The sequence below is a fragment of the Melozone crissalis genome, unplaced genomic scaffold (assembly GCF_028551555.1).
Source record: "Melozone crissalis strain CALT ecotype California unplaced genomic scaffold, PUWL_Pcris_2 ptg000036l_1, whole genome shotgun sequence".
In the NCBI taxonomy this organism is placed as follows: domain Eukaryota; kingdom Metazoa; phylum Chordata; class Aves; order Passeriformes; family Passerellidae; genus Melozone; species Melozone crissalis.
Genome location: NW_026535814.1, coordinates 4,309,186 through 4,333,076, shown reverse-complemented (window position 1 = coordinate 4,333,076; position 23,891 = coordinate 4,309,186). Strand labels below are relative to the sequence as shown.

Here is a 23,891-nt window from a genome sequence, read left to right as displayed (position 1 = left end):
GATTGAGCTGGAGTGGTGAAGATGATCAGTTCAAGGCTTGCACATACCTTAATTCCCATTACAAATGTAGATCTTGTTAAAGAGCCCTAAACAAAGGCTTCTTGCAAGCAACTTTACTTCTTGATAGAGCATTAAGAGATTGTGACAAAAACGTCTTTAACGACCCATTAAAAACCACAATGGTGTCCACGTTTAAAGCCACTTATTTTAAATTAGCCATATTTACATATGTATCCTTCCCTATGGTACATGTAGAACTCAGCTTGGAGGATGTGAAAACAACTGGGGGGCAATTGCCTAATTTGTCAATGTATGCTTATCACATGACACATCTTTCATTTTAATATATTATTTAAATAAAGCAGATAAAATTTTACCTCCTCAGTGAATGACCCGGATTATATCATGTCACCTCATTCCAGTACTGCCCTACCACTGAATTGAAAGCAACAATTTCTATCCTTACTGCTCCTCTCTCCCTTTCCTGATGCCAGCTAGGAATTCCCCCAATTCACAAGCCATACACCTTGCTTGTTTTATCACAAATGTGTTCTGTATCTCAGATTATAGGTGATGGGGCTGCAAATAGGAATATTTGAGGTGGATGTGTAACTGGTTTTGAATAAACAAGAGTTTAAAAATTGCTGCTTGCCATGTCAGCACACCACATGTCACTGCATCGATTAATGAGAGCCATACAAACCAGCAGCTGTTCACTCTATGAACTCTTTTTAGCTGTAAGACCCGTGATAAATATGGAACAAAAGGACAGATATCTTGCAGATATTTGAAACAGTTATACTCTCAAGGAAATGGGGAAGCAGTTTGTGTTGCTTTCCAAGATGTAATTTTATAACAATATTCTTAAGAAAATTATATTATTCTTATTTCTTGAAACAATGTCTGAAATTTCAGTCATAGTCATGAAGATAATTTTTTGAATTTTAAAACATTCAGCAAAATCTCAGTTTTGAGAATGAACTTTCTTAACTTCCTAAAGATTTTTAGAAGAGAAGTAGTCTTCTGGTTAAATGAAACACCATTTTCTATTTCTTCCCTAGTGCTGGACCTATACTTTTTCAAAGCATTTTTTATCCTTTTGTGTTTTCCAAAATTAAAATAAAATTTATAATTTCCATATATAATGCTTTCCTAAAAGACAATCACCATAAAACCACAGGAGTATTAAGTTAGCTTATTTACTCTTTTGTAGGAACATGCTAATGAATGTATAGGTCACAGGAGTAGATGGCTAATTAATTAGCAACTGGTTTTCTTTCTTCTGTTGGATACAGGATTCGCAAGCCAGTTTTGATGTAAATGGAAATGATTTTGACCCTATGCCTCGATATGATGCCAGCAACGAGAACAAGTAAGGCACTATGACACCCTTCACATTTCCAGTCTGAGCCACCAGATAGAAAGTACCAATTACTCTATGAAACTCTACAAAACTTTATTCCTCATAAAACAGAATGATCTGCATTAAAATCTTTGTGAAATACATGTTTTTGTCTTTTCCATGCACACATATGACTCTTTGAAATCATTTGAAACTATCTGAAGACACATAAAAATTGTTCTGAGAGTTCTGGGCATGTGAAATGAACCATTTTCAATCCCTTTGGGAGGCAGAATGTATGGGATGACTTGCTTTTCTTAAATATAATGTCATTGAATTATTAGGGTGTTATTATATGTTACAACTGTCCTAGTTTCTGAGTCTCTTGAACTTTGTAGAATTTTTTTATTGAAGTAGGCAAATTAGTGGAGATTGTTGGGTTTTTTCCCCCTGCAACAATGTGATGGAGATAAAGTGATGGAGATTTTTCATTTGGAGTTAGATAAAAACACAGAAGTGGGAATTCTGGCAGGTTATATCTCTGTCAGATGACTAGTTTGAGATATCTCAATGAATGACATATTTCCCCTTCAGAGTTTCTGCTTTCTGATATTTCTCATTCCATCTTGCTCTTTAGATGTGCCACAGTTGAGGCTTGGAGAAAATCAGGGAGGACACTTCACCTCAGGAAGTGGGCCACCTTTCTGTTCAGTGGATATTTGAGGGCAGTTATTTGTTGATAACATTTTATTAGCCAGGTACTTGGCAGAAAGAAACACCTTTCTGTGGAATTACATCTTTTGAAGGAAGGAGAATACTCTTGTTGTCAATATATTGACTATACATTTTGTTTTCTTGAGGTTTGGGTTCTTGTTTTTGTTGGTTTTTTTTTAATTGTGAAAAGCATTTAATGCTTTCACAGAAAAGAAACTACAAATGTTGAAACCTTGTCCTTTACACAACTAAAATGCTTTGAGGGTTGTGTTGTTTCTTTCCTACAAACAAATTTTGTCCAGAAGAATGCAGCAGGTGAAAGCTGGGAGTCAGTTACAAAACTTAACATTGATTAAACTGCATAAACAAGTTGGAGCAATGTTGGATCACACTTAGATGGGAGAATCCTCTCCCTGTCAAAACCTTCTTCATAAAGGCAGGAAAAGCTGTTACATCATAATAGGACAGGCAGAAGAACAGGGCCTTGTTACTTGCCCTCTGCAAATACTCTTCAGCTGAGCTGCTGTGTTTGCATCACAGCACATCCCTCTCTTCTGCTGTCCAGCACACACCTATACCTACACACACCTCAGGGATACATCCTGGCTCATCTGTGAGAAGATGTTCCTCTTCTTGGACTTGGGGTGTAACTTGGAGACTTTGAAATTTCAGTGGACTTCAAGGACTTCTGGGTGCAGCAAGAAGCCACATACTTTTACCTGTGAAATTGAATCTTTTTCTTTGGCTGAGAAGAACTGAAGTTACTTTCTTAAAAAGCATGTCCAGAAAAGGGAGTCTGCTTTCTGTTTTACTAGTAGTTAAAGTTTTATACAGAATATAAATTTGGACTGCTTCTTTTATGTCCTAGAGCCTAGAGGGTTTTGGTTTTCATACCCTGCCTCCCCCTTAAGTACTTTCACTGCCCAGCTTCCAAGATTCTGCAGTGAAATGTGGGTGATAGGAGGGCAGAAGCTGTGCTGTACTGAGCTTCGTCAGTGTTATCAGGAGGTGCAGTGTCAGTGTAGAGTCAGCTTTTGGACACCAAGGATACATGAAGCATGTTTTCAGTGCAAGATTATTTGGCAGCCTAACCTCTTCTAAGGACTTGGAGGCTCAATGTTTCCAGTTGGCAGACGCACAAAGTGTGATAATCAGCAGTTAACCATCTTCAGTGTTTGCTGCTCTTGCCCTTTTTCCCTAGTTGTCTGTAGACTAAACAAAGAGTTAAACCACTGCATGATTACTGAAAAGCATTACTAATAGCCTGTCTATATTTTTATATCTAAAATACCTTCAGAAATTGGAGCAGGAATTCAGATCGTCCAGCATACATGGCCATTTGGCACTAGATACTCAAGTTGTGTCAGAAGTCGAGCTAGACACAGGCAGGGTACATTCTGAAAGCCATGCATTACAAAGAATTCATAATGTGTAGATCAGTTTGGTTGATTCCTGCTTCCTGTGGTAGCAGCTGGACAGACAAAATTGCTTTATAGGGATTTGTGTTTTTCAATGAAGGTGGGATGTACAAATGCGCTGTAATTTTCATGATGATGTAGTTTATTCTGCCTCATTTCATAATCCAACTTTAAGGGATGGAATGATAAAGAGCAAAAGAAATTGCTATAAAAATAAACAGGTGTCTGGGCGGTTCTGCATGCAGCTGTGAAACATCAGAGTACTGGATCTCTGTGCTAGCTTTTCACTTTTAATTAGAGTGAAGACTTTCTGTTGCTGAGACTTATTGGTGAGTGAAAAGGGGCAAGAAAAAATTGATTGTAGATTACTTTAATGTGAGTACCAGAGTGGCACTTTCTAAAATTACATTTTGGAAGTTCTATGTTAAATCGTCTATTAGCTAAGGAGAACAGGAGGGTAGGAAGAAACATTAGACTAGTATTTCAAGGCCTGTAGTCAAAATGGGTGGGATGATAGTTTCTTTAAGTACTATGGTATGTAGGCATACCGCCAAAAGTTTCCTTTGGTTTCTACAAATTGCCAGCAAATCACAAAGCTTCTAAATGGTACAGACTTACACTAGAGTTTCCTTTTGCTCAGAGGCAGTCAGCTGTGGATGAAGTAATTTGGACTATGCAAGTCATCTTGTTTTGGTTTACTGCTTTATTCTTTTTTCTGTTATTGCACTGCTATTTGTTTACATCTATGTTTATAAAACTAGGCATTATCGGTCTCAGGTCCATAACAGAATGCAAATGGGATCACTGAAATGGTACTGTGCTTATTGTATAGCCTCAGGAAAAAAATCATAGTATTTTTTGATTTTGACCAAACAAAAATTACTTCTGTTTCATAAGAAATTTCTTAGGGATCATATTTCAAAGCTTAGGTTTTACTATGGTGATGGGTACTTTTATAAAACAGAGGGACTTCTAAAAAAACTCCTTTAAATAATACCAGTTGACTTTAATGCAGTTCTTATTAAACTTACATAAGAAAAAGTAAAAGTGAGCTGTTATTTCTGTTTTGGAGATACTGAGTCACTCTTTGGATGCCTCTTCAACATTTTTTAATGATGCATCCCACTACATAAATAATTTATTTCAATAACCTCCTAAATTGCTTTTTAATGAGTGTAAGATTTTTGAGAGACAACAATTTTTGTCATTCAAAAGTTATTAGAAACAGAATCTCTTATGTCTAAACTTTGCAATATGGAGAGAACTTCACAGCATTTCTCACAAACAAAAAGTTAGTGAGTTGGTGAGTTTCAGTCCTGTTTGATCCAACACACTGGCATTGTCTTGCCATGGCATCCATTATGATTCATTATTACTTCCATTTGCCAGTCACATTAACATAGATGCCAAATAAAACACCAAAATCTTAATTTTCTTCACAGAATGACAGACTGCTGGTTTATACTCTCTGCTTAGGGTGAAGGCCTGTAGCACCTCCAGTCATTTAATCATATTGGGTACAAGATACTTGACAGGCAGATCATCTTCTGTTTCTGCCTGGATAGTCAATAGAAGAAAATTGAAAAGCTTTTTGCCTGCTGTGACACTCTTCAGTGCAGATACCTGAAGAACTGAGCACAGCAAACACAGAGGGCCTCAAGTCTCTCACTGGTGACGTGAAAGATCATTTCAAAAGGTTCCACAGCAGCAGTGTGACAGAAAGGAATGCTAAGAACTGGGAGTATCTTTCTATGTAGTTTGAGTGCTGGTATGCACCTGTTGCTATTGATTTTAAATTTGCTGTATTGTGTCCTGCAGACAAAGCAGAAGGGAAGATAAACTATAAAGAGAAGCACTGCTCTATCTTGTGCTTTCAGTTGGAGTAAGGTATTAGCTCTTAGGTAAAGGCTTTTTTGTCAGAGGAAATCTCATTTGTTTTTGGTATTCTTCTGTACCCTGACTTTTCAACATGACATTCTCCTGCCTCTGGAGGCTGAAAAACCAAAAGCATAAAGTGGTGTTGTCAACTGGCTAAGTGCAGTCTTTAATGCCAGAAAAGCATCTCTGATAGCACAGAAATACTCCTTAAGGGGGAGGTAATTTAGGCTAGAGAATTCACTTTATGTGTATATGTGTTTCAGATCAACAGAATTAAATGCTTACACTGAGTCTGGTATTGTTGATTCCAGGTACCAATGACTAAATGTCAGGTGTCTAGTGTATCTCAGTGTCACTGCAAATTTCATGGGCTTCAGTTAGGATTCTTAGGAAACTGCAGATTTTGGATTGTTTTCTCTAACTGGTGACGTGTTCATTTGTGAAAACCAGGGTCTGAACCAAGCAGTCAGAGGTCATTGGTATAGAAGCTGCAGTCAATGACTGCAATCCTATTTATTGTGCTTTATTGTGTTTTGGCTGTATTCTGGTTCTAAACTCATTGCTGTTATGGCCACATCCTATTGTGCTGCAATTTTAGCAGATATTAGTAATGAAGTTCAGTCTGTTTCAGCTTACACACTGAGATGCCACTTTTTGTAAGGAACATTGTTAGCGATTTATCAGCTAATCTCCAAGTTACAATCGATTGACCTGTCATGGTTTAGAAATGGTATTCCACAGTTTACCATTCTCAATAAATACTAAAGACCTTGTGTCACTCCTTTCACTTCTTCCTGCTCCCTTACAGTGGGGCTAGAGAGGAGAATTGGAGACACAGGAGATGAAGATCATTGGCTGAGATAAAAACAGTTTACTGGGAACAGCAAGGAAATAAGAAGGCAAATAAGAGAGTGTGCAAGACAGGTGAACAATCCACATGTGATTGCTCACTGCAGACCTCAGCACCAGACATCGAAGTCCTACAAACCAGCAGTCCCACAAACAACACCCCTTTGAACAACACTCCTCTCCCCTTCATGGCTCAAGGTGGTATCAAATAGCTGGTGGCCTCGTCCCTCCTGGCTGCTGCAAAAATTAACCCTCTCCTGGCCAGAACCAAGTCATGACCCAACCAAGTGCCATGGGGCATGATGGTGCATGGAGAATATCTTACTGCATGACATACTAGATGTTGCCAGTAGTTGTTGCTTGCTTGCCATAGTTAAATGTTCCAGGGTAAAATTGTAAAGATAAGGAAGATAAAATTTGCAGCTTGCAGAATTGTACTGTGATGAAGTATAATAATTTTACAGGTTCATTTGGAGCAATTTTTTCTTCACTTTCTGTTTTAACAGTTACTTAGAGTCTTTGGGTGCTGTTATACAACATGCTTATCCTTCAGATTGCTATACCTCAAGGGCAATCATCATACATGCTTCATTTCTTCTCTCTCAGGGTTGAACTGAAAACATGTGGATAGAATCTTTAAGCAGAAAACTTTATTTTCTTGAAAGGAAATTGTTGTAAAAACATGGAGCACAAATTGTTACTATATATTGCATTTGATAATGTTTTTCTTTTAATGCAAAACAGGTGTTTAACCTATAGGATGAGATGAGGTGTGCAATAAAACAGAACAGACAACAAACTAACAGTTGATGTCTTGAAGTTCCCATGCTTTGCTATTTCAGAAGAAAATGTTTGTCCATTTGAAGTTTTCTGAAAGACTTGCTGGAAGCTGAGGACAATTAGCCAGCCTAGAGGAGGGGCAGTCTCTCTTAAGTCAATTCACCTACCCATGGTAGGCAGCCCTCATCACTGGTGTTTGATCAGTCCTTGATGACAGCATTTCATATTCACAAGGCACAAAAAATTCATTGGACTACAAGACTTGGTTAAGTAGCCTTTTGATCCAGGTTCCAGCTTCAATAGTGGAAAATCTTATCATGAAGGTTTTGTCAGACTGCCAAAAATTGTCCTTTTGTTAAACTCTTCTAATCTGCTCACTATGTTATCACACTGTGTTACATAGTCCTGTCTGAAAACCATAAGTGATATCATTTATAATTTTTGAGAGCCATAGAAAGAAAATTTTTGAGTAGTCATTGAAAGTGAGAGGAGTGAAGCAGAAGAATAAAGAAAACACAATTTCCACTAGAATTTCAGTTGAAATATGAAAAAATATTCTTTTTTCTATATCCTGGTATCAGTCACTGAGCAGTATTGTTTACTGCTTAACTGGTGTTTGAGGAACAGTGCTCTTCCTTTCTATGATGTATAAGACTCTCATGGTCTCAAAACATTTAACCACAACACTTAAGGAAAGCCTTCTTTCTGTTTCTAATTACTGAAGTACCAGACAATGAGCTCACAAATAAAATTAAGTTCTGAAGCATTATGCAATTGCTTCTAGTGCTTTTATGTAAATTACTGATCACAATGAGTCAGATATTCCCTTACAATTCAAAGTTAACAATAGCAGGGATACAAACTTTTCCGAATTCTTTTCTATCAAGAGTTAGATGTGAAAGGTTTTTTTCAGATGTTCCTTTTCCCAGAGTAGTTATTTTTTTATGTATATGTCTGTATTTTGAGGTTTTGAACTTAGCAGGGGAGAAGTTGCAGCTACAGTAGGCTGGTCTTGATGTGGTAAAATGACAAACCACTTTCAAGTTGCATGCATACATACATATACAGCTGAATAGAATTTGAGAGCACAAATACATTTTTTCTCTGCTTTCCACTTTTCAGACAATATAGGTATGGGAGAAAGTTAAAGAGTGGATCCATGTTGATCCATGGTCATTGATTTTGCCAGATGATTTCACAGTTAGTCAGCACAGTCAAAGGTAGTGCAAAATGTGGTTCATTGAGATTTTTCAGCTGGCAGTAGTGTAGCATTGATTGCCCTTCTAATGTTTGTGGCATCAAGGCTGACCTCTAATTATAGGTTTGACAGAGCAATTCTGAATCCAGTATCAAAAGCTTTTAAATGGAAGCATTTTATAAATATATTATCAATGGCTGAACTTTGGCAAAGTTATGATAGAAATGAATGTCTTAATGGCATTACTAGGGGTTTTTTATAAGAAATTTTCAGATGCTGCTTTTCTTTACAAATTAAAATATGTGCATTTATAAGGTTATTGCTGCTGGCAGGTTTATTTTTATAGCCTTGATTTATATTTCTGTGATTCTGTAATTTTTCTTAAAGATATGGTTAGATTATTATCTCAGACGTTTTATCCAGGTCAGATTACTCTCTCAAAGACAAATTGTCTTTTTCTTTTTCCTGAAGGAAAATAATCAAGATAGAGAAATTCAGAAATAGAAGTAAATGAATGCATATCACAGATGTAGATTGCAGTGATGAGTACAACCTGGTTTAAAAATTACTTGTACTGCTATATAGACTCAAAGCAACCATCAAATACCTGGTGTTAGAAAACTGAGGAGGACACTATGGCTTGCTTACTTAGCCAAAATGTGTGATGGTGAGGCTGTTGGCTAGGTTTGTCAAGGAATGGCTTGGTTTGTCAGGGAATGGCAAAGACAGTGTAGTGAGAAGGTATGTTTTACTTCTCCTCTCAGCCCAAACTTCTGTCCCTGCACTTCTCTTAAACTCCATGAACATCAGATGAACAGCTGCTAACTTGTTCTGCACTGAAGTGAGTGTGTGAGAATTAGACTTCCAATGCTGAAACCCTTTTTCCAAGTAAAAGGAAACTTTACTGCTGCTGAATCAATTACATAAGTTTCATTAAAAAGCAATTACCAACACAGATGAAAGCAGGACTTGCATTTATTTCAGCAGTTTCCTCATTCACCTTTGAAATGCATCTTTAAGGAGAAATGGAAGGTCCGTTTAATGCAGAACAGCATCAATTGAAATTTAGGATTAAGCACAGTACATATCTTGCACAGTGCCATTGAAATTACACTCAGAATTTGAGATGGGTAGGAAGTATGTCTCTGAGTTGGAATATGTTGCAGATCCAGAGGCACATAACCTTAATTTCTTTAAAAATTTTCACAGCAGTCATCCACTATGAAAAATGGTGTATGCAGACTAGAAGAAGATCCATCCATGACCTGTGTGCACATCACTGTATTGCTCCTCCTTTTTGTATTGTGACTTTGGTGTCCTTGCATCTGTCAGTAACTTCTTTGCATGAAAGAAAATTTTCCCTAAGATGGTTCCCCTAAACTGTTCTTGGGATCTCCAGAGGCTTCCAGGACTTCTTTTCCTGCAAAGGACATCTAAGCATGAAACTCCAGATTTGCATTCTTGTATTCATAAGATATTTTTCATTTCTGCTTAGGTCTGATTTCAGTAGAACTGATGAAAAACATTTTTGAAAAACATTTTTTTCTGTGTCGTTGGGACTTCCGTTACACAGAAGTGTGGAGATTTTAAGTTGTCTGCCTGGACTGCAACAGACCCTTTAATACTGTCTCCCATGTTATTCTCCTGTAAAAGCTGACAGGTCACAGCTTGGGCAGGTGCCCTCTTCCCTGGGTTGAAAACCTGACTGGCTGTCCAGGCCCAGAATGTGGTGGTGAATGATGCTGCATCCAGTTGACATCGAGTCACTAGTGGTGCTCCCAGAGCTCTGTGTTAGGCTCAGTCCTGTTCAATATCTTCATATCATATCCTGTTCAATATCTTTATTGATGATTTGGGAGAGGTAATGGAGTGTAAAGTGGTAATTTGTGGGTGGTGCCAGGTTGGGTGCATGTTGATCTGCTGAAGGGCAGGCAGGCTCTGCAGAGGAATCCGGACAAGATGGATTGATAATGTGAGACCAACTGTGAGGTTCAACCAGGCCAAGCACCAAGTCCTGCCCTTCGGTTACAGCACCCCCATGCACCACCACAGGCTGGGGACAGAGTGGCTGGAAAGTGGCCCAGGCAAAAGGTGCTGATTGACAGCCACCTAAACCTGAGCCAGAGTGTGGCCCAAGAAAGCCAAGGGCATCCTGGCCTGTGTCAAGAATAGTGGTCAGCAGGATGAGGGAAGTGATTGCCCCCCTGTGCTTGACCCTGGTGATGCTGCTTCTGGAGTTCTATTTCCAATCTGGGCCCCTCACGTGAAGAAAGACAGTGAGGTGCTGGAATGCGTCCGGAAAAGGGCAGCAGAGCTGATGGAGGGGCTAGAGGCTAAGTCCTGTGAGGAGCTGCTGAGGGTGGGGGTATTTAGCCTGGAGAAAAGGAGGCTCAGGGGAGGCCTTATTGCTCCCCACTTTTGCCTGAAAGGAGGTCATAGTAAGGTGGGGGTTGGCTTCTTCTCTGAGGCAACCAGCAACAGGATGAGAGGACATAGTCCCAAACTGCACCAGGGGAGCTTCATGGTGGACATCAGAAAGAATTTCTTCACGGATGGCGTTGTTAAACATTGGAACAGACTGCCTAGAGGGGTGCTGGAGTCAGTTTCCCCAGAGGCATTCAAGAAAAAGCTGGATGTGGCACAGAATGCCATGATCTAGTTTACATAGTGGTGATCAGTCAAAGGTTGACTTTACTTGTCCTGAAAGTCTTTTCCAAATTAAATTATTCTGTGAAAGAACATAGACATTGGTTTACATCCTGGTTCTATGTTTTGCATTTGTGACCAGAACAGTGTTGATAATGCATATTTTAGCTACTGCTGAGCTGCGCTTACAGAGAACCAAGGCGTTCTCAGTTACTCACACTGCCATCTCATTCAAAGAGCCTGATCAGGGACAAGAGGCTCAAAAGAGGCACAGCTGGGACAACAGGTTCCAGCTGGTCAGAGATAACCTGTGGCATTTAATAGTGTGCTCCGAACTAAAGCTGGGGAGGTTATTGCCAAAGTGTTGATGGGAGAGTGGCTGGGCATTAAGTCTGCTTGTGGGACATGCTGAGTAATTGCCTATGGCTCACTTAATTGTGTTTTACTTCTTTTCTTTGCCTTTATTTATTGAACTGCTTTTATCTAAAATGACAAATTTTTCTCTCATCTGTACTTTCAGTTCTCCCACCAATCCCAATAGGAAGGAGGAAACCAGTGACTGGGTGGGAGCCAGCTGTCTGCCAGGGTCAATATCTAAGCCTTTTAAAAATGTACTAGCTCTCAGGAGTTTAGTAACTAATAGCTTTGGAAAGCTTCTTTATGGCAACAGATATCTCAAGCATTATTCCTGCAAGCTCAGTTTCAGTGATAGGTTGACCAAGGAATCTTTTGTAGTATAAGCTACATTTTGCATACATAGTAGACACATTCTGGTATAAGGGTCCTACAGTCCAGGGAAATATTCAAACATGGAGCTGTTGCAGAGTTGCTGATCCCACAGTTGCTGTGCTGGTCCATTTGTCTTTGTAAGCATCATATAAGCATCATGTAACTGTCAGGGCAATGGAGGTGGAAGAAAAAAAAAGAAAAGTAGAAAACCAACTTTACTCTTTTGATTCCTTTAACTCATAATTTCAGGTATTACATGTAACAACAGCAGATACATTTGTCAGAGGAAATTGTGGTGTCTACAGATATATAAGACACTTCAAATACATAGGAAACTATCTATCTCCAAACCAGGTGAAGTACCCCTGAAACCTAAGAAATCAACTTGGCGGCTATAAGAACAAACAGATGAAAATATTAAAGCCGGTAAATCACATCACTTGGTTTCTTCATGCTCAATTAGGTTGCAGTATCAAGTCTTCTAAGTCACAAAGCAAACATCTACCATAGGCAAGAATAATGTGGAAGAAAGCATTCTTGCTTCTCATTGAAGTTTTCCTGCCTCTCACTGGCTTAAATGGTGTTAGCTAGTTTGTGCAGGGTTGCTAAGAAACTGCAGTCCAAAGTTTTACTCCTGGCTTTGTTTACAGAAGTTATATGGTGATTTGCTTACAGAACAAAGAAAATTGTGTAGAACTTAAATATTTGTTCTGAAAGTTTTTATTAAGATGTGGCTATTCTAATAGAGGTGTTTCCTTTAGTCTCAGATTTGCAGTTCAAGCTTTTGGTGCCTCTTCATTAGAATGAGAATGGAAGTCTCTTCTTACATCCGAAAAGTATTACTTTTTAAATACTTTAGATGTTTTAGTAAAAGTGATGAAATTAATGCAAGTGCAAAATCAAATTTGTGTGGTTTAGTTAATCACTTTTTCAAAAAACAGATGACAAACTGCTTCACCTATATCCATCTCAACCAAAGCTTTCTTGCTGCACAGATGCCATAGTGCAGCCAGTATATAGTAACCTTTCCCAAGTATAAGAGTGTTCACTGTAGGTGGTACCTTTGGAATTTTCAGCAGCAACTTTCTAACAAGCTTTATTCATTGTGTCCAAGAGTTTGTTTTCTAAGGATATCTTGGGTAAATATGGGTGGATTTTCCTTGGAATACAAATATATGGCATAGCCAAAATAATAATTCTGTTCCAGTTCATACTCTAAAGGTTTCAAAGACTATTGAAAATTTTAATAGATCATTGACTTTGGATAGCCATATTCAGAAGCACTGATAACAGTTCATTAGTGAAAGAGGATATAAACCAGAAGATTAAATTAATAGGAGCCATTCATAAAGCATACTAAGAGTTTCTGATTTGTGTAAATGAACATTGGGAGTGACACTAACTTGGTTTGCAATCTCTGAGGCCTTGTTCCCAAATTAGGATTAATTTTAGACTCAAAAGACAAAACCTGAAACTATGTTCATTATCCATATCTTTTTGTGAAGAATTACTGTGAGGCATCATTTTTCAAATCTCATCCTGAATATACATATATCAGGTATATTCATTTTTCATATTTAATTTTCATTTTTCGTATTTCATTTTTGAGATGAACAAGGGTAAATTAAAGTGAAGTAAAATATTGTTAAAATAGTATAAGAAGATGTCTGCAAAGATTTTTTCTCATTTAATACACTTTCTTTACTTACATGAGAGTTTTTGTCAAGTCTTTCAAGAAAACTCTTAGAGGGGCAGCTGTATACCCACCTTTCTGCCTTCTTCACCCCAAAGAAGCAAGGTGTTTGTTTTTTGTGGAAATACTGTGGATTTCAGCTAGAGACACCTGAAGTCCTGAATGATCCAATATAGGTTACTTTACTGCTGTCATCTTCTGGCAGTATTAATACATGAGAGAGGGCTGGTATCCCAAAGAAGGAGGAGATGTACTGAGAAAGTGGTTTATTCTGTTTGTTATTTTTAGCAGTTGCCGTGGGAAGTTTCAAGGATACCTTTATTGGGCAAGAGTACAGTGTCACCCTGCTGTTATTCAAAGTTAAGCAAGTCATGTTATTAGGATGCTGCAAGATCTTCAGTTCTAGGACTGTGTTCTAGTCACTGAGGCTGTTGTAAACTCAGAGGATTAGGAACAGAGAATTTAAACTTTGTGTTGAAACAGTAATCCCAAGTATAAGGAATTAGCTAAATTAACTATTTTTAAAAAGTACTTCCATTTTTTTCTTTGTATAAAAACTCATTCCTGATTTTGTCCTTTTTCCCTCATTAAGATGCATAATGTAGTTGTTCCCCTTAGGATTTTGCTAACCAAGATTTGAACTTGGGCTTTTTTTGGTCTTTTTTTTGGTATGTCATAAGGAAAGTGATAAAGCTATCTAATCTCAGAGATTAAGAGTGAGAAAAGTGTAGACAGGTATTCGGTTCTTACCAAGTGTTTGTGCTACAGAATCACAGGATTAACTAGGTTAAAAGACCATCAAGTCCAACCTATGATCCATCACCAACTTGTCATGGTGGCACTGAGTGCCACATCAAGTCTTTTCTTAAACACCTTCAGGGATGGTGACTCTACCACCTCCCTGGGCAGCCCATTCCAATGCCCCATCACTCCTTCTGTGAAGAAATTTCTTCCTAATGTCTTCCTAAACCCTTCCTGATGCATCTCAAGATTGTGTCTTCTTGCTGTTGCCTGGGAGAAGAAACCAACCTGATCTGCTACATCCTCCTTTCAGGGAGTTGTAGAGAGTGATAATGTCTCCCCTGAGCCTCCTTTTCTTCTCTATTCTTTAAGCTGTACAAAAAGAGACTGCCAGAATTGCTTGTAGCATCCTTGTTCTAGGATTTTCCACCCTTTCTACAGCCTCTCAACTAACCTGGTTGAAAGGTTACAAAAAAAGCTGGCATTTGGTTATAAAAAGAACTTTTTGCTTATGTGGCAGGGGAATCTTGAAGTCTAAGAAGCCTCATATGCTTCTATTTCAAAAGCAGACAAAGTTGTGCTTTTAATTAGGTTTATCGAGGTAGTCATATACTCTTCCAAGGTAATACTAGCCTTGATGTTACTGTTGAACAGGTTTAATTCCAGAGCACAGGAGCTGATCTGTGCAAGTTTAACTTGCAATTTGCTTTAGTTACTTAAGAGCAAGAGTTGGACTGCCCACGTTGAGAAGGTTACTGTACAGTTAGTATGAAAGTCAGTATGAGAAAAAAAGCTCAGCTGAAAGTTTTGCTGTCTTGCTGAATGAACTGTTGTATTTCTTCTCACCAGTGGTTTTTTCCTTCCCGAAAAGAGGCTGGATAAAAATTTTGTCTTGGATTAAAGTACATTACAACATCAGTAATTTTTTTGTTAATTTTCCATACATTAGACTCTATACTTGGCTAAATATAAATTATTTACTGATTTCGTTTGATATTTTTATTCTACATCTTATTTCATTGGCTCCATCAGACAATCTATTCATTGTTTATTTTGAAAATAAAGAAAAAAGGCATATTTGTTTTATATGTTCAGTTAATTTTCCCACTCACAAAAATAACACTGTAAAAGGCTAATGAAAGTGTAGAGGCATATTCCTTTCCTAGGCTTGCATCAGAACTTCACACTTGTGACAAATTAACTGCTAATAGCGAACAAATGCTGAGAGAGTGGCAAGTCAGCATTGCTGCTACCCATGCTGTTAAGTTTAAAATTTGCGTGTCTGACGTGTGAAGTGTTCCATGTGTTTGTTTTAATGCTGTCATCTTTGATTTTGTGAGAAATAGATGAGATATTTTCAAGTTGTTCTAAAAGGAACTTCCCATAATCATGCGGAAAGTCATTAGCCCTGGGGACGTTGACTGGAGATCTTCCAGTCCTGTGCTGTAACCACATTACAACACCGTGATGCTGAGAAACAGTATCCTGCCTGTGATGACACTCAGGTCTTTGGCATTTTTCTTGATATCTCACATTGAAATTTGTGTAACTTGTTTTTCCTATTTACTCTGTCATCTTTCTCCACTGTTAATGTCCAAATATTTCTCCTTTGGGAAGTAGTTTTATTATTGCTGTTTTTCAGCTGTAGCAGATTATGTTCTGAAAGGAAAATATTGATATTTTGCCTGTCTGAGCTTTTAATGTGTGACAGTTCCTTTTTATGTCCTTACTCAGGTGTACCTAGAAAATAATCTCAACCTCATGTCAATTTGGAAAGTGTTTTCCACCCTCCAGATTATTAGAGAACATTTATAGATGAACAGCTCTAAAATAATATTTTTTCAGTGCTATGTAAGACATAAGTCTGGGATGCAATAAAGTGCATTTCTAATGATTGCTGTTAAAACATGTTTTTTCTCCAGCCCCAATATGTTATTACATTGTAACCCTTCAGATACCACACTTCCTGTTGAGGATTATATTGCGGTTTAGGAGACGACTTTAAAAACATTTGAATGTTTAAGTGAAGAAGAGTTTTGCGAAAAATAAATTCCAGCTCAGGAATTTTCCTACAAATACCAATAGATACCCAAATTTCTATTCTCTCTCTTTCAATAGGACTGAAGTTGTTATAACATTTAAAATTCCTTTATTCCTATAATTTTCAATCTCCACCAACCACATAACTTAGTTCATGTTACAGGTGACATCCCTGGGATTCTGTTCTAATTTATAATAATGACTAAGTTGGATTTTTATTTCTTACTACTAATGTACTGTCTTTATGTGTAGGAAGTTTCCCTCTCTGAGAAAAAGGGCATCCCAAGAGGGCACGTTAAAGCACATACAACTGTACTCTAGAAATGTAGAAATACCTACAGACATCAGCTTAGTGCATATAATTCATTAATAAATCATTCCCTGCCTAGTGAAAGGCATATGGCTAAACTGCAGCTTCCCAGACAGAGACTGCATTGCCCAGAAATCCCTCATAGGTACCAAGTTTGGGAAGATGTCACGGCAGGAAGGTCTTTCAGTAGAGCAAGTGAGCAGAACTGATGTTGTGCACATTACTTGGCCATGGGGTAACCAGCATGTTAGATGATACAGTGGAAATGTAATCTTTTTGACAGGGTCTGTTGGATGTAGCTACCAAAGTAGCAGGTATCCGTATATTCCATCTGGGGCCAAGGAGAAATTCCAGCTATTTGTTCCATTCTTCTCCATGCGTGGCTTTTACCCATTCACTTTCTCTACCAAATGACATTCCTCCATCCTTCCCAAACTTGGTACCTATGAGGGATTTGTTGGCAATGCAGTCTCTGTCTGGGAAGTTACAGTTTAGCCACATGCCTTTTACCAGGCAGGGAATGATTTATTAATGAATTATATGCACTAAGCTGATGTCTGCAGGTATTTCTACATTTCTAAAGTATAATTGCATGTGCTTTGATGTTTGAGTGATAATACCTCAAAACTTGCATGTGACACCTAACAAAACCATAATAAAAAGAAGGGATATAACATCTTGTAAAACTTCTTAAGACAGGTCTTTTCATTTCAGTATTAAGACATTCTTAAAAGGCATTACTTCAAACACAGAGCTAGAAGACTATTTGGAAATACTTTAAAATAAAGAGGGATCTTTTCAAAACTTGTTTTCCTATGTGATTTTTGAATTATTTACTTCAGGCTTTTCAAATTAATTCTATAAATGGGTAAGACATTTATTTGCCGATTAAAGGAAGCAGGTTTTTTTTTCAAATTAAGCCGAATTAGGCTTTAAAATTAGTCTTCATATGAAAAATAACCTTCAAATTTAGTCTTGAAAAATTCTCTGGTCAAGTTTGGCAACCAAATAATGAATTTTGACAGATCAATAGGAAATTAGTTGAGATAATATTATTGTGAAATCTTGAGCCAGCTTTAGAATTAATCAGTTTCCAACTTTTCAGTTTGATTTTGTGAATAAATTACACTTTTCTCATAGGTTATGTATATATTGCCTGTCAAATAAACTGAATTATGGTCTTTGACATTTTAGCAGTTTAGCATTGATCATTTATATTGCTTATTTTTTTGTTTCGTCCCTTTTTTCCTAGTCCTATTTGTTGTTCTTGATTTACATTAATCCATTCCAAACAAGTCATCTTAGTGTCTCCCATCTAAGTGTCTTAAAAGAGTAAGGGCAAAAAATTAATAATAAAGAAATAAGGAATAACTCTATGCAAACAAGCTGTACCAAAGGAAAGCAGCAGTGATTCTTGTCTGTAATATGAGCATCAACTTTAATTAAAAAGCACATGTGTTCTCCAAATGTGTGTGCAAGCAAGTCTGTCAACCACCACCAGGAGAAGAGTGTCTGTGTACACAGCTGATCTCAGCCTCCTCTGAAGTGCTTGCTGTGTAGTTTTTTATTTCTCCTTTTGACTTAAACTTCTTTCTTTTTGGCTACTCAAGCCTTACATTATCTTTCTGTCTACGTCCTATCAAGTTCCCTTTTGCTGTGTGGGCTGGAACTCTTATATCTCCTCTTCATAACACCTCTCTGAAGTTCCCTGCCTGCTCCATCTTGCTTGTGTCACGTTTCTGCAATGGAGCTGCTAACTGCTCAAGGATGAGAGCATGACTTATTAGTAGAAAACACCCTGTGAAATCCATGTTAAAGGCAAAACCTGCAAATCATAAGGACAGCTTTCCTACCGTGGGTACAATATGGATGGCCACCATCACCTTGTAGAGTGCATGGAGCAGGGCTAGGCAAAACATCCCACTGTGGCTTTGCACAGTGGGGAAGGGGCTGAGCAGCCACTGAGCATTTCTTGTTTTCCTTCAGCAGCTTCTTGACATTGAACACTTGCAGCTTAGCTCTGCTTCCAGGCACAGAGCATACCACTGATGTGACGGGTACTTCTGACATTTTTACTGCTCCCAGAGAGGCAAGTAGGCCTGCAGGGTTGGCCCAAGGCAGGACCAAGATGTGCCTGAGCTTTGAGCATACCTGGCATACAGTCTTAGCCTCACCTCTAAACACCAGTGTGTGCATTGGTGCAACTTCATCTTCCTCATTCCATATTGTGCATGGTAGAGGTTGGATGAACATACACATACCAACAATAGGAGTGGTTGTTAGAGAATTCTGGACAAACATTTTGTTTAAATGTAAGATTTTGTTCAAAATTGAGAACCAATATCTAAGACTCCTTACTGTTGCTGTGAATTACGTATCATTGCTGTATGTCTTTATTACAAACTGTGTTTCCAGTAGGCATGAAGATTTTAAGTGTTGCTGATAATATTAAAACATGTTCATTGTTGGAATATTGTAACATGGATATACATTGCTGTGAGGGGTTAAATAGCGCGATACATAATGAGTAGTTGTTCATTTAGCACCTGAGGATAAGCAAAATCAAAGCCTTTAATCCCAATGGTTTGTGCTTACTTGGAAAAATGTTTGTCTGACTGCAGGCATGGAACCCGTTGTGCTGGAGAAGTGGCAGCCACGGCAAACAACTCACACTGCACAGTAGGAATCGCCTTTAATGCCAAGATTGGAGGTATGTGAAACAGTCTCCCACAGGAAAAAAGTGTAACCCAAAAGCCATTTGTGCTAAATGGTACATTCAGACATTTCTCAACAAGAGAAGGAGATTTGTATGAACAAGCCTCACTGTGTTAGCTGTAAAGCTCAGTTTAGAGTGGTCGTTCAATATCAGTACTAAAGGAGTTTGTCTGTGGTGGCCCTTCTGCAGTGCTCTCTGGAGCACTGCCTCCCAGTACACATCAAAAAATAGAAGGTCAAACTTTTGATGAAAACATGACCCCAGAATTAGGACACTGGGGTTTTCTCACAGATTCAGAGCTCTTAAGCCATGAACTTTGACAAACCATAAGTAAAGGTACACATCAGTTACATTGCCTTACATATTGATCCCAAATGAAACACTCTCAAAACATAATGCATTTTTTTTTTCTGTGATTGGTGAGAATTTTCTTTTGATCCCTATGGGTGATAAGATTATTGCCTGAAAATCAATGTATGATCACATATTTTTGTTCATTCATCCAAGAAGTTTCAAGTATTTTCTGTGAATTCTTTGTCATTGGCTGTTGAATTAATGTCTTTAGCGTAGTTTTATGACAATGATTATCAAGATGTCATCTGCATGTCTCCTGGGATGTAGCTTGCCTGTTACAGATTGTAATACTTCTAGTGAAGTTTATTCTGAACTTTTTATAAAGTCATGGGATTGGTATATTGGCTTTCAGCTGAAAGTCTCATAGCTCAAACTCAGTAATTGTTACCTTTTGAAATAGAGCCTAAAATAGAGCCCATCTGTAAAAATAGAAACATGTTTACCTATTTGTACACCAGAGGACAGTTCAAATATACAAGCGGGCAGAATTGAGACCATCTTTTCGTTACAAAAAATACTGCATCTATTCTCTGCTGGATCAGTAAGCACAGATACATTTCAAATTACCCAAAGCACACACCTTCATCCTCACGTCAGCTTTCTGTTTTCCTGCTGGGTAAATAAAATTAGGGTAGATAATCCCAGATCCAGGATAGGGTTACAATGATGCAGAAAAAAAATTCCCTTGAGGTGAAGAGCCTTCCTGCACAAAACTATCCTGTCAGAGTAGTTTAGAAAATCAGAACTGCTAAAGTAAGGAAGTTTGTGACAGATGAACAGGTTGTCTCATGTGAACATGGTGTTTAACTGTGAACCAGCAGTTATGATATCAGGTCTGTTGAGTTGTCAAACCAAAGTCAGAAGAGAGTTGGTGTACTGATGGAAATAAGAGATGCCTTCCGGAGAAGTTTCATTTTTGAGTAGAATAGTCACACAACCTGCAACAACTTTGACATGGCTTTGAAAAATTCTCCAGAAGTAACAGTGACTTCTTCATAGTTTATTAATTATTAAGCATTTTATTTAAGCATTATTAATTATTAAGCATGCAATAATAATAAATATCCTCCAGGCATATTAGCTGACTCACAGTCTTTTCTAAATATAGTGTAAAAACTGATTCAGATGGACACAGTATACAGGTAACAGAAACAGCAAAGCCTAGATACTTGTGCCTTTTTATTATTTATTCCTAAAAGAAAGCTGGAAATTAGTAACAATATATAAAACCTCACTTGAGGTGCCACCTTTTAAAAGGATCAGCATTTGGAAATAAGACTTCGGGAAGCTCAACAAATAATCTGCAGAAAATCAGAGTTAAGAGGAAGTTCCAGGGAAGATAAGTTAAGCTTCCTCTTCCACTAAGTGAGTATGTTTGAGATCTTTGCTGCTGCTGACCTCTACTTGGCATGCCTCATTCCTTTCCTTCAGAGCTGCCATAATTACTTGTGTGAATATACTGTGGTTTTGTCAGCTCACTTGTTTCCCAGGGATTTAAAGGCCCTCCTGGGGTATTTTTGGAGAAGACGCTAGAGTTGAGGTAAAGCAATTACATTCTTATGTAGAGGAGCACCTGCTGACAATGATGTTGGATCTGCTCCACCAAGATAAGTATCTTTTGCTTCAAACCAGAAAGCATTTCTGAACACATAAGGGATACTAATGTATCAAGCAGAAGGGAAAAAATCTGTCCCATCAATATGCCATAAAATACTGGCAGTTGAACAAATCCAGTTAATGATGTTTCTGATGCTGAGTTGTTAACAAGATATCCATTAATAATGCTAATTTTCTTCTAAATAGTGTACTTTTGTACTCATTGTCTCATTTCCAAATATTTAAGAACATCTGATGACCAAGTTTCTAGGAAAGTCTGAGCCTTCTTTTAAAATGGCGTAAATGAAGTTGCAACTTATAGAAAGGAAAATTTTAGTAAAATTGCAATCTGAGTCTTTAGTTTTTTTACAGGTTATGACAAGTTTCTTATAAACAATTATACAGGTTTCTGTGCAGCAAAGCTACAGATCCCTCTCACTAAAAGACAAACCAGTTCACCAAAGGGATGGATCTTTTTTTAGATTTAAACTCTGAAATAATCACGTAAAACAAATTACCACATACAGAGCTTGTGAGATTTTTTATAGGAAGGCTTGGTTAGTTTGCTGTTATTATTGCAAACTGATTGTGGAAGTTGTAAAACATCTGTGGGGATTTGGGTGCTTAGTTGCTTGGCTGGGCTCAAGTCCTGATGGGAAAACAGTTACACTGAATTATGGCACAACAGATGTATATTGTCTTCAGTTGACAAGGATTAGTTCAGCTGTTTCTTTAAGTTTAAGTCAGTTGAATAAAAACAAGCATTTTAAAAGAAAACTTCTTTCAGCTCAGTTTTGAATGTTTCCTATGATTCATTGAAAATTTGTTCTGAGTAAAAAGCCAATTACATTTTGCAATTACTGCAAATGTTAGAAAAAGTTTATAGGGCTCTGAAGTCTTGGAACAATCTGCAAACACAGTCTGGTAATTGCCTTTTGGATAGCTTTTGTTGTGCTATCACCACATGCCAAATGCAGTTTGGTGGATGTGTGATCAGCAGACTTAACCACAGCAGACTTTGGGGGGCGGGAATAGAAAGGCAGGGAGGAAGGAAGGAGCATTATTTTCAGCACAAATATCCAGTGAGATGTCTGTTGTTCAGTCGTCTTGCACAGAATTACAGAGTCATTTCTGTTGGATAAGACCGTGGTCGTCAAGTTCAAATTTGACTGATCACCACCACTTCGTAAACCAGATCACAGCACTAAGTGCCATGTCCTGTTGTTTCTTGAACACTTCCAGGGATGGTGACTCTACCACTTCCCTGAGCAATCTGCTCCACTGCTTAAACAGCCCCATCTGTGAAGAAATTCTTTCTGATGTCCACCATGAAGCTCCCCTGGTGCAGTTTGGGACTATGTCCTCTCATCCTGTTGCTGGTTGCCTCAGAGAAGAAGCCAACCCCCACCTTACTATGACCTCCTTTCAGGCAAAAGTGGGGAGCAATAAGGCCTCCCCTGAGCCTCCTTTTCTCCAGGCTAAATACCCCCACCCTCAGCAGCTCCTCACAGGACTTAGCCTCTAGCCCCTCCATCAGCTCTGCTGCCCTTTTCCGGACGCATTCCAGCACCTCACTGTCTTTCTTCACGTGAGGGGCCCAGATTGGAAATAGAACTCCAGAAGCAGCATCACCAGGGTCAAGCACAGGGGGGCAATCACTTCCCTCATCCTGCTGACCACTATTCTTGACACAGGCCAGGATGCCCTTGGCTTTCTTGGCCACCTGGCCACACTCTGGCTCAGGTTTAGATGGCTGTCAACCAGCACCTTTTGCCTGGGCCACTTTCCAGCCACTCTGTCCCCAGCCTGTGGTGGTGCATGGGGTGCTGTAACCGAAGGGCAGGACTTGGTGCTTGGCCTGGTTGAACCTCACAGTTGGTCTTGGCCAACAGCTTTGCAGCATGTCTGTCCATTGCTGGCTAGAGAGAACAGCACCTAAGTCACAACCTTGTCTGTATTGCTTGAAAAGTAGACCACTTCACTATTACAAAAAAAAAAAATTAAAAATCATGTGATTTACTTTAGGTGACAGTGGCAGCATTTGAGTTATTATTCATTGGTTTAATATAATATTTAGACTGGCTAACAAAGTCATAGAGGAAAGCTTTATTTTCCTTCTTTCAAAACCAGCGTACCTTTATTATCTTTATTCAGAATGAGAGAGATACTTTAATATACTTTAAAGGAATTGAGCACACAGCTTTCACCTGTCATTAATTTTCTGTGGTGAGAAGAAAATACAATCCTAGAATCCCAGAGTTGGTTTAATGATTCTTTTTCATAAAGCAAAGTTCATAGTGAGATCACAGTTTGTAGAAGTTTATTATCTCAGAAAACATAGGCAACTTTTGTGTGAACTGAGAAATACAATCACTTTTCATTTTTAAGTCAAATAGAATAAGGCGGAAAAAAGTATTAATATTTTTTCAACAAAGCAGTCCTTATGCCTCTTGTCAAATAACAGTTAAAGTCTTGGTAAACACACAAACTTCTTTAATCTGAGCTCATAAGCAAAATGCAGTGTGTCTGTAATTAACAACATGTAAATTTGGCTTAAAAATAGGAGTAGCCTTTTAAATCAGAAAGAACATCTTACTGGTAAATTGTGAGAGTGATCATCCCTCTATCATACAATTTTATTAAATTTTTATTTAATATTTAGTGTCCCTTTGATCACATGTCTCGTGAGCTGTGTGTAGGTCTTTTTTCTTGTTCAAGTTAAAACTGGCATTGGTAGTTTTCTCAGATTTAACCACAATGTCTTACAGATAGGAAAAAACTCAACTTCTGTATTTTCTCAGTTTTCAGATTTTAGCATGCTATATTCAGCCTAGTAAACTTAAAACAGTGTGAAGCATTGGCACATTGTCTTGTCCAAACCCACATG

General features: G+C 38.1%; 1 protein-coding gene across 2 annotated transcripts in view; it reads left to right on the top strand.

The window, feature by feature from the left end:
* PCSK5 (proprotein convertase subtilisin/kexin type 5) overlaps positions 1 to 23,891 on the top strand; it is a 228,426-nt gene that overhangs the window by 71,622 nt on the left and 132,913 nt on the right. For both annotated transcript variants that reach the window (XM_054283563.1, XM_054283562.1), the window contains exons 5-6: positions 1,296 to 1,372; positions 18,960 to 19,048. In XM_054283563.1, the coding sequence (XP_054139538.1) occupies positions 1,296 to 1,372; positions 18,960 to 19,048 (166 nt within the window). The remainder of the gene's footprint in view (positions 1 to 1,295; positions 1,373 to 18,959; positions 19,049 to 23,891) is intronic.